The sequence below is a fragment of the Miscanthus floridulus genome, chromosome 4, assembly GCF_019320115.1.
Source record: "Miscanthus floridulus cultivar M001 chromosome 4, ASM1932011v1, whole genome shotgun sequence".
In the NCBI taxonomy this organism is placed as follows: Eukaryota; Viridiplantae; Streptophyta; class Magnoliopsida; order Poales; family Poaceae; genus Miscanthus; species Miscanthus floridulus.
Window position 1 is genome coordinate 103,524,768 of NC_089583.1, and position 11,462 is coordinate 103,536,229.

The window sequence follows — 11,462 nt, forward strand, 5'->3', positions numbered from 1 at the left end:
TCCGAGATTAGGGGTACGCAGTGTATTTTTACTAGTTGGTTGAGGGCCCGCCGGTCCGAAACACCGATAATATGGTTAGAGAAAGGTGTTTGCCATTCATGCTGCTTTTTTTAAGGCCCGTTTCGTAGGCTCCGGCTCTTGGTAAAGATGGCAACGGGCCCCGATACCCGATACCCGACGGGTATTTGATCCATTAGGGGACGGGGATGGGATCATATCTTTACCCGCGGGCATCTAAATGAGAAAGAATCCATACCCGACGGGTATAGCGGGTACGGAAACGTTCCCTGTTTACCCGTCCCCGTTACCCGTTGGGGAACCCGACTATTTGAGCTGTCATACGAGTATTAGGCCCAAAGAAACTCAACATAGGTATTTTGGTCCAAATCTGAACAGTCATATATATAGTTTGTGTGTTCTAGGAACCCTCGTTCAATTTTTCCTCACCATCTCCGTCAGTAGCACAAGCACGCCTGTCTCACGAGCGCTCGTGCCCCTCGCTTCCTCAGTTCGGTCTCTCTGCCACCTTTGCTCGTCCTCCTCGCAACTTCGCTCCTTCTCCTCGGTATCTCCGAGACTCCGACACTTATACCCGGGTGAAGAAGAAACGTCTCCGATTGCAAAGCTGTGACCCCAAGTGTCCTTGTTTATCAGGTATGCAGTACCCGTCGGGTATCTGTTACCCGACCGATACCCGACGGGTATGGGGATGGGCAAGAATCTATACCCGAGACAGCTAATGGGGATGGGGACGGGATGAATTCTTCATAGCGGGGAAGAGAACGTTCCGGCGATACCCAACGGGTATATCCCCATTGCCATCCCTTACTCTTGGCGCAGAAGCCGTCAGGAGCTGGAGCACCTTTTCGAAGTTACGTTTTTTTTAAAAGCAATGGACGCAGGTGTTTTGTGAATCTGCCAAAATCAATTGATGAAGGGAATCATCTAAATCTAAATTTTGCCGTATCTACATTTATGTGAACTTAAAATAAGTGGTTGCAGAAGTAATTGATTGAAATGAGTAGAATATTGATCATCATAATAGCACAAAAACATTCAACAAAGTGGCTGTAGTTTAGTGGTTAGAATTCTACGTTGTGGCCGTAGAGACCTGGGCTCGAATCTCAGCAGCCACAATATGAGTTTCATTTTTTTTCCCACCGTCCGAGCAGGCACCAGGCAGCAACCACGATGTTTAGGTTCTTTCTGGCACCGTCCGTTTTAGCAATTGATGTCAGTTTTTTTCAGCGTCTTTTTTTTTTGTCACCGTCCGTTTTAGCAATTGATATCAATTTAATTTTTTCGCCGTCTTTTTTTATCACCGTCCGTTTTAGCAATTGATATCAATTTAATTTTTTTTCACCGTCTTTTTGTATCACCGTCCGTTTTTTCGTTTTAGCAACGTCCGTTGTAGCATTTGATATTTTTCACCGTCTGTTTTAGGTTTTAGCTTTATTTTAGCAATATTTTTTCACCGCCCGTTTTAGGAGGGAGTCATCTTATCCACCGTCCGTTTTAGCAATTGGTATCAATTTTTTATCACCTTCAAAAAATTATCACCATCCGTTTTAGGAGAGAATCATCTTATCCATGAAGAGGCCATACTTGTTTCAAAAAATTAAGAGGCCATATCAAATGTACAGCATAGTTTTAAAAGCTACCTCTGCCGAAATCAATTGATGCAAAATCTAGGTCCGATTCTCTCTCTTGTTTTCTTCACATGTCGACGCTGTATACATTCACATACACGTGTTGTTCTTACATGCTGCTTGTGCAGGCTACGTTACAAGTTCCCTCAGCCTAGTAACAAAATCACGGAGACTGTTAAAGTTTTATCAGGTCTTATCTACAAACCCATCTTCCTGGGCCTCAGATAAGTCGCGCCCTTCTTCAGGCCTGGCATAGCAACCTGTTGCTGCTGCTTAGCTCTCTTCTCCCGCTCCTTCTCCTTCTCCATGCGCGCGGCCTCTGCTTGCTCCTGCCTCAGCATCTCCATTTCCTCCTCCATCGCCGTCTTCTCTTCCTTCTGCCTCTTCTTGTGGTCCAGAAGAGAGGTGTCTGTCTCTTTCACAGAGAAGAACATGGGGCCCATCTCCGCTAGCCACTGCGGATCAACTGCAGTGACACACTGCATGTACTCCTTGGTGGTCAGGACAAGCTCGTGGTAGACGACGTAGTCAGGAGTGTAGCCAAGGCCATATAGCGCACTGCTGGGGTGCAGGTGGCACGGCATCCCATTCCGGCAGTTGACGTACTCCCCAACACCCTTCAACCGGGCAGAGTTGTGGAAGTACGCAGAGCAGATGGCTTTCCTCACCACGTCCCATTCCATATGGCATGATGTCAGGGGGATCTTCAGGGTTTTCAGTATGTCCAGCAGCTGAGATCTCACTTCACGAGCCTTGCGGAGACCCTTGACATGGAGGAAGTGGTCGTTGCACCAGTCGCCTCGATACTGATTAGACTTCCACTGAAGATATACGTTCAGGAGTGTCAGGTGGTCAGACTCTGGGACAAAGAACTTCTCCCTTGCTGCATCACTCTCCTCTGCTCGGTCTTTTGGCCGGAAGAAGACTGAGGGCACTGATAGCATGGATACAATGGTCAGCACCTCATCAAGGCACTCTAGCTGCTCCCCCATAAGAAGCATTTTTGCCAGAGTTGGATCCAACGGGAACTCCACCATCTTCCAGCCAATTTCTGTAAGGCCACCAACATTGTTCAATGCACCTAACACCCAGAGTTGGTACATTGAGTTGAGGATATTCTCCTGGGGCGGTGGGTCCATAAAGTCAAAGTCAAGCAAGTTTTCAACTCTGAGGGATTTCAGTAAAAGCACCACATTCCCCAGGTTGGTCCTTTGGATCTCTGGCACAGGGTTAGGGAGCATCTCATTCTGGTAGGCTGATTCTGTGAACAGCCTGTAGCATGTGCCAGGGCCAGTCCTTCCTGCCCGACCTGCACGCTGGTCTGCAGCTGCCCGGCTGACGGGGAAAACCTGAAGGGCATCCATACCCATCCGTGGGTTGTACACCTTCATCTTCCCATACCCAGTATCAATGACATAGAAGATACCATCGACTGTTAATGAGGTCTCAGCAATATTGGTAGCAACAATGCACTTGCGAGCGCCCTCTTCAGCCTTCTGAAAAATCTTGGCTTGCAAGTCAGCAGGCAACTGTGAGTAGATGGGCAGAATCTCTAGCTTGGGCACAGTCTTGGTGGATGATGATATTAACTGTTCCATGCGTTCAGCAAGCGCATAGCAGGTAGCCTCGATTTCTTCCTGCCCAGTCATGAAGATTAGGATATCACCAGGGCCACTGGTTATGTGGATAGTCATGGCCTGCTTCACTGCCGCTTCCACGTAGTCCTCACATGGTGTTTTGCTGAACATAATGTTAACTGGGAATGTCCGGCCGGGAATATGGAATACAGGCACACTGCAAACAAAGATAGCAGTTACTAGGCTTGCAGAGATAAGTAAGGCGCAGATTTTACTCGGAGTGAAGGTACCTATCATGTTTTCTTACCCTCCAAAAAACTTGGAGAATTTGTCTGCATTTAGGGTTGCAGATGTGACGATTAGTTTAAAATCCCGTCTACGTGCAACAACCTTCTTCAGTATACCAAACAAAACATCAGTATTGAGTGATCTTTCATGTGCTTCATCCATGACAATAACACTGCAAAAGAATGGGGTAAAAAACTTTAGTATGGCAAGCCATACTCAGACCATCTGAGGTACATCCCAAATTATAAAAAAATACTAAAGGAAGGGACAAGTTATCAACATACCGATATTTGTCGAGGTCAGCATCTTTCAAGGTTTCACGGAGAAGCACTCCATCTGTCATATACTGCAAACAACCCACAAATAATTTTGTTACTGTCAGGAAGACAGGAAACCTCATGCTAAGCAACTAAACTTGACCAAAGGTAAGTAAATTTGACAACGTAAATCTGCACCAAGTTTCAGCCAATCAGTCTGACATGGTCACAAATAATAGTTATTAGGCTACAAGACATATGTTATTTGGGCTAAATATAAGCCTTCCTATAGGCTATAACTGAGAGGAAACACATGTGGTCTATATCTATACTAAAGCCTGACATTATAGAAGGAAAAAAAAGGTCTAAAGGTGCTTGAACTTTAACCTGTAAACAAGTCACAAGTAGTTTACCTTTATTATAGTGTTTGGACCAGTGACATCCTCAAACCGTATGGCATATCCAACTTTATCTCCCAGATCAGTCTCCATTTCCTCACTGACTCGCTTAGCAACACTCATGGCAGCCACACGCCTTGGTTGGGTACAGCCAACAACTCCTGTGGTAGTATATCCATCCTCGTGCAGATACTGAGTCAGTTGAGTAGTCTTCCCAGAACCAGTTTCACCAACAACCACAACTACTTGATTTTCACGCACAACCTGCTCAATAATAATATAAGATCAGGTTATGACCAAATTGGCTTTGCGATCACTTGAAACTAAATATACGAAAACTAAAACTATTCCCTCTGTTCCAAATTATAAGACGTTTTGGCTTTTATAGATGCATTGTTTTTACAATGTATCTAGACATAGTGTATATCTAAACGCGTTGCAAAAGTTATGTATCTAGAAAAGCAAAAACGTCTTATAATTTGGAATGGAGGGAGGACTCAAGCATTATGTATACACAAAGAATTCCACGGGCCATTCAATATAAAATTATGAAAGTTGTTTAAATGAAAGGGCAATGATCTGCATCTTGCCCTTTCTCCTTGCGCATAGGTGTTTCTTCATCCATCAAAGCCATAGCCCAACGTTCCAATCCTTTTGGATGTTGAAACATGTATACGCGAAAGGGCCTCTGGTAGAGTTGGCTAGGTGGCTTGAGTAGCACTTCTAGATCCTGGGTTCGACCCCCCATGGAAGCGAATTTCACGCTGGGGTTAAAAAATCCCCTCGTCTGTCCCAAAGCCTCGGTTGTGGTTGTTCTTACATGGGCTAAGATGCCGCTATGTATGGGTGGGGCAGGGATTCGGGGGTCTCTCAACCTGCGTGAGCTCTTCTTCTTAATGCAATGCCCGGGGGCTGTCTTTACCCCCACAGGTCGAGTTTTTTTTTTTTTTTTTTTTTTGAAATGAACAGCATACAGTAGTTACCAACAGCTTTCAGGTATAATAAATTCCATGAAATAGAGGAAAGTAAGATAAAAATCATGACAGAACTAAAAAACTCGTAATAAATGTACAAACCTGTAGCAGATCATCCCGGACAGTAAATATGGGAAGATACTGTCTTTGTTGAGAAAGGGATTTTGATTTTGCAAAATCACTGACAGCTTCTGCCTTATCCTTCAAATGTTGTGAAAACTTTGCTTCTTCTTTAAAATTAATCTCACCTTGGTCACCAACAACAGCAGTATCTGCATCAACCTGATTTTTCAAAGGTGAGTAGGAAACAACGACAAGGAATTGTCTTTCTTAAAACACATAAATACAAGTGGACATAAGTACCTGTTCAGCTGTTTTCTCAACACCCAAGATATTTCCAAGCTTAGATCCAGCAAGCTCCCAAAATCGTTGCCTTGATTTGTTCATGCTTTGCTTTTCACGGATTTCCCTAACCAGACTAGAACCTTTGCGTGCAATAATAGCCATATCAGATGTTGGGTCCTTCAGAGGCATTACAGGTTCCGCTTGTTTTGTGAATACAACTCTCCCATCCAGGAACGGAGGCTTTGTGTCTGCCAAAAAATAAGGCAATTAACTTGTCAGATTCAACTGCATCGAACTGCTGTAGAAAAGCAGAAAGACTTGCAACAAGTAAAAGAATAATATGGCCACACACATTATAGTATCTTAATGCTCTGTGTTATGTACAAATAATTACACAAAGGAAACATAGAGGGCCCCAGATTAGTGTGGATTACAAGGAATAGCCATCGTCTACTAGCCAAGTAACTCAGTAATACAAACAGATCTAAAGATCAGATCAGTTAAAACCATTGTGCTGTTGATATCCCATCACCAAAATACTTGATGATTTTCACAAGAAATGTTAAAAAAACTCAGCCGGTGGGAGAAAGACCGCTCCCACTGCATCGCACTTGAGAAGAAGCTTCTCATGCGCAGGCCGAGAAACACCCCAAAGGCCGTCTGCCCTGGACGTGCCACCGAGTGCCCACATGCATCTTTGCATCTCACTGAAAATGACTCATGTGGTTACACATATAACACAGGATCACAGCTGGCGAGGGGTGTGTTTTTTTTTAACCCAGGCCTGCCTAAAATTCACTTCCATAGGGAAACGAACCTAGGACCTGGCGTGCTACTTGAGCCCTGCTAATCACTACAGTCAGGTAGCAGGCCTGTTCGCTTCACAAGAAATGCTTTAGATTCCTTATAAAACTTTACATGAGAAACAGAGGGATGACTCCTAAGATGTATGTGATTTTCGAAGCTTATTGAATCACAGGTATGAAACTGCAAGCGTAAATAGAAGGAAGATGTGATAGGCAAAGAACATACCATGAACAAGAAGTATTACTTTCCGTTCCTCCTCGTCATCAAATTCAGTTTGCACTTCTGTTCCTTTAACAGCTCCGGATCTCAACAATTGTCTATCCTCCCACTGAGCATTATCAGCAGTCATCTGTGACAGCTTTTTGCTTTGAGCAAGGGTCATCAGGCTACCATCTCTACGAGTCTGCAACCAAGAGAAATAGATGTCAAAACCAGAGTACTGCAAAAGTGAAGGCTACAAAAAATATTACAAACTACTCCCTCCAGTCACAAATAAGTGACATTTTGATGTTGTCTGAAGTCAATTATTTCAAACTTTGACTAGTACTTTTCATTATAATATAACCATAGAACATAGGAAATGTATACTTTTATCAAACTATTTCTCAAAACAAATCTACTCATATCACTTCCAAACATTCAAACTTAATAAGTGAAAAGTAATGTGTACTCGAGGGAGTACAAAGTTTACTAGAAAGTAGAAACTAATTGAGATTATTGAAAAATGTTGAGTTATTGGCATATAATTTCAGCACACAGTTTGACTATACTGAAAAGAACTTATATGAAAATTATAAACCATACCAAAAGATTAATACAACTTCCTTTGTGATGGTGCACTATACATGCTATACGTCTCGTCAGGTTCACAAATTTAATTGAGGTAAAATCTGATATGTTGCTGGAGGATAGGAAAGATCAAGGCAATCAAAGCATGCGTCTAATTGCTGTTGTATAATTGTGCCCTACTTTCACTTCTTGCAGGCATTTCACTAGTTGACCATCAGGTGCTTACATGAAATGTGATACCAAAGTTCGGTAGGCCCAACTCTTGTTAGAAGCACGACATCATTGTTTTTTCATCGATGATCACAGCTTCATAGTTATATGTGCTCACAGTACTATGTCTGACCCATAATAAAGATTAAAGAAACAGAACTATGAAGGTTGTGATGGAGTATTTGGGACTTCGTAGTAAAATATAGGTACACAAATAAGGAACCTACCAGCTTCTTCGGCATCTCTGCTTCCTTCTTTTTGTAGGAATTATCATCTCCGAGATACATAGAATTATCACCATCGAACATGGTGGTGTGTTCTTCACAGTCATACCTGAAGAATTTGTAAAGGTTAGAACTAAGTAGTTAACTATATTTAATATTGTATCTTCCATGAATAAAGAGTGTTGAGTCATCATATTCATTTCCCTTCACTAGAACACTAAAGAAAGTGGGCTATGGTGTATGAAATTGTGCTAAATAGTAAATACAAGTAGAAAATATTCACACATGGGATTTCAATATATAAACTAGTAATAGTAAGTATAAAAAGTTTACTTTGCCAAAGTAGCAGATAGCTCAGTAGTTAATACAAAATAAAAGGAGCAGACATTGCAACATGCAGGAACAGAAAGCTTTTGCTTATATGTTTGCAATGCCAACAAATATCATAAAGCAACAGTAATATTGTCCTTCTGTAATTAAAAAAACTAAACAAGGTTTGTAAGGAAAATTACCATGCACGGTCAGCATTGTAGTCCATCTCTTGCATCATTTCCTCGGTTATCTCATAGTTCCTATCAGGATTTGAGGGGCTTCTATCAGCATCGATGACCTGGGATAACAAGGTAGCAGTTATAGACTTGTACCTTATGATAACAACATGTTGAGGAAATAAAAACAAAAAGATGAACAAAAGAAACATGGCATTCAAAGATCAACTCAACAGGTTGCTATCACTAAATTAACTTGGACTCGGGCATGATAAAAATTCACAATGTTGATTGAGTATACCTAAAAACAAAGATTAATCCATAAAAAGAGAACTAGTAACCTAACAGGCTAACAACAACAACAACATAGCCTTTCAGTCCCAATCAAGTTGGGGTAGGCTAGAGTTGAAACCCACCAAGAGCCCCAAGTCACGGTTCAGGCACTTCAATAGTTGCTTTCCATGTGCTCCTATTCAAACATAGATCTCTAGGTATATCCCAAGCTTATTTGTGAAAACTGTTTAGTCAGTAACTAACATGCCTATTGAATAACATAGAAACCATGACTGCACAGTTACATTTAAGCATAAATCAACCTAGAGAAAGAAGACATGCAAAAGGCAGGCGATGAGGTGCACTGTGCTGATTAATCAAATTATGACGTGCAAAAGAAGACGTGTTAATCTGAACAAAAGCTCGTGGTTAATTAAATTATGATGTACAAAATATGATTCAAACTTACATTTGATAGCATGAAATAAGTATGCTGCAGAAAATTGAATTCTAGCTTACATTAGAACTAGTTGTCGACGTAAAGGTAAGCTGGTGCGATCTTCCACTGGAATGTGAATAAGAAGACCCTTTTGAGGAACCAGAAGCACGTATTGGAGCAGGTGAAGGGGATACGTTATCCCACGGGGACGCTGGACATTAAGAACACAAAGGATATTAGTTTCATGATTTAGTTGGGTTACTGAGATGTCAACAGAGTATATTTACTACACAAAAACAAAGCAGTTTTACTGAAAGTCCTGTCTCAACATGCTTTACCTGCTGAACGTGGTGTATTCCCGCCTAACCAAGGAGACACCAAGCGTGCATCTGGGGATGCAGCAGCAAGCATAGGAGATCGTGTTGAAGACTGTCTTCGGGAGCCAGGACGATTATCACGGTAATCTCGACGAGGTGTATCTTCCCATTCCCAGCGTCCATCATCCCAATCAGATCTTGCTAATATTTGCAATGGCAATCATACTCCTATCAGTAAAATGTCAATTCAATGATAAGAGTAATAAAGAATGCCAAGCTAAACAAGTACCAGGTGTTCTTGAACTTCTTGAGCTATGCTCATGTCGACTTCTCTTGTTAGTATATTCAATCGATGTAGACCTCCCACGCTCATCACGCCTAGTATGAGATTCTCTATCATCATGGTATCTTCGTCTTCCACTACTACTATAGCCAATGGATGCAGGTCTCTCATGATTACCATGTTTATCACGGGATCCTCTATCATCATAATAATCATAACCACGAGGAGTGCCATGAGGACGAGAACCTTGAGAGCTTCCAGAGATGTGGGTCTGTAAATTAACAGGCATAGAAATTGACTTGTTAGTAAGGTCTAGTAAAACTAATGTAAAGTATTGATGTAATTTCCAAAAGAAGCAGGTGGGACTGTATATTGAAAGTTTCCATGTAATTAAGACCTCTTGCCGGTGGGGCTCATCCCAATGGCTGGGTGTTGGGGCCCTTTCATCTTTATCAGTGACTGTTGGTTCTGAAACAAAGAGAGATTTAGTTACAACTTAAAAATGAGTGGAAATGAATTACCATAAAACCATAGCACTAGAAGAGCATATACATTAGCTAATTTATGCAGCTCGTGTATTTAGTTCAAAGAAAATGACGCACCATTCAGAGATGTTTTATCATCAGAACCACTTCCTCGATAGCGGCGTGATGAGTTACCGCGAATCGCCGTGGAGAGGCTCGTCGCATCATTCTCTGTAGCTCCTGGCTTCTCATCTTCATCGATGGAACTTGCAGCAACAGCTACCTTCGGAGGGGGTGGCATAAACACACTGCCGCCTCCCGCTGCCCGTTTCTTGTCAGCAAGGGTGTCAAGACCTGCCGAAGAACAGACCAAGAGTTAGCTAACTAGAGCCATGTGAAGACCAAACAGTAATAACTAATCAGTTCACAAGTCTGCGAATGTATTAATCAGGGTAAAGCAAAGCACATTCAGTAAACGCACCGCACAAACGCTGCACAGGCACATAATAAGTACATACCTAGGACGGACTTCCCCGCCGGCGGCCGGTACATGACCCGCTGCTTGTTCGTCAGAATTAGCCCCTGAGATGTGTCGTCCTCCGGGCCTAGGGTGGTCATCGTCACGTCCAGGTCAACCTCCCCGTTCCCGTTCCCCTGCACGACGGAAACGAAGCAAACACGGAAGCAATATCGGCGTAAGCACAAACAACCAAAGGGCTCGAAACGAACACGAATTAACTCAGGTTAGCGTCCCCGCAGTTACCTCCATGGTGATGGTCGCCGGGGAGCGCTCGGAGTTCGTGGACCAGCACTAAGTCACCTCGGATCGGCACCTTGGGAGGTAGAGGGAGAGGGTGGAGCCTCCTCCTGCTGCTGCTGCTGCGGCTGCTAGGGTTCGGTCGCGATGTGTCAGCCGGCCCAATAACGCGTGCAGCGCGTCGCCCCTCGACCTCACCCGTCTTCAACCTCCGGACTCCGCTCGGTGTCGCAGACTCGCACTCGCGACTCGCGGTGTCGCCGCCTCGCCGGCCGGGGGAGGGGTAGGGGTACTGGTACTCAACGGAGGAGAGGTCGCCCTATAGGTGGGTCCGCCTATGGCGGGAGGTGGCGGTGGCGTCGAGCGAAGCGGCGAAGCCAGGCGAGGCGGCGCGTCGGTCGAATTTGGGCTCCCGAATCTGGACGAGATTGGAGGGGAGTGCCGGAGTGGGGATTGAGAATTTTTGTGGAAAACAGGCGGGGTCAGGGTGCAAATTGTCAAAATCCCCACGGTAAGGCGGTAAGTGAAGTCGGTTCGGGGCTAAACTCAAACGTTTGAAACATTTAGAGTATTAAATACAGATTAATTATAAAATTAATGGTACATTCGAAGATAAATTTGTAAAATAAATTTATTAAGTCTAATTAATTCATTATTAGTATATTTTTACTATAGCGTCATGTTATCAAATCATAGACTAATTGGGTTTAAAAGATTCGACTCGTAATTTAGTTTCTATCTGTGTAATTAATTTTATAATTAACTAATATTTAATTCTTTTTATTAGTATCAAATATCCGATACGACAAGAATTAAACTTTAGTCACCGAATCCGAACACCCACTTAGTCATGTCGGTAGAGACGTGTAAACCTTGCAAGCTTACGTGATAACATATATACGTAGCACCGACCATGGAGTTTC

At 43.1% G+C, this 11,462-nt stretch overlaps 1 protein-coding gene and 1 non-coding gene across 2 annotated transcripts; one reads left to right on the forward strand and one right to left on the reverse strand.

The window, feature by feature from the left end:
* The first annotated feature begins 1,064 nt into the window (after positions 1-1,064).
* TRNAH-GUG (transfer RNA histidin (anticodon GUG)) lies at positions 1,065-1,136 on the forward strand. The gene has a single exon. It is a non-coding gene; the product is annotated as a tRNA-His (tRNA).
* Positions 1,137-1,584: 448 nt separating this feature from the next.
* LOC136550198 (pre-mRNA-splicing factor ATP-dependent RNA helicase DEAH7-like) lies at positions 1,585-11,172 on the reverse strand. The gene is made up of 16 exons (XM_066541686.1): positions 10,546-11,172; positions 10,301-10,436; positions 9,921-10,136; positions 9,716-9,786; positions 9,325-9,589; positions 9,057-9,236; positions 8,799-8,929; positions 8,031-8,128; positions 7,522-7,627; positions 6,521-6,698; positions 5,507-5,736; positions 5,246-5,425; positions 4,185-4,433; positions 3,799-3,860; positions 3,534-3,686; positions 1,585-3,443 (listed from the first exon to the last, which is right to left on the reverse strand). Exons 1-16 carry the CDS (start codon positions 10,549-10,551, stop codon positions 1,847-1,849), a joined length of 3,858 nt encoding a protein of 1,285 aa, XP_066397783.1. The 5' UTR covers positions 10,552-11,172; the 3' UTR covers positions 1,585-1,846.
* Positions 11,173-11,462: the final 290 nt, after the last annotated feature.

Excerpts from the sequence above, each read along its gene's own strand:
- LOC136550198 (XM_066541686.1), bottom strand. Across the intron at positions 9,237-9,324 it reads AAGAAGTTCAAGAACACCTG|CAAGATCTGATTGGGATGAT; the intron begins GTACTTGTTTAG and ends TGCAAATATTAG. Across the intron at positions 8,129-8,798 it reads CGTCGACAACTAGTTCTAAT|GTCATCGATGCTGATAGAAG; the intron begins GTAAGCTAGAAT and ends TTGTTATCCCAG.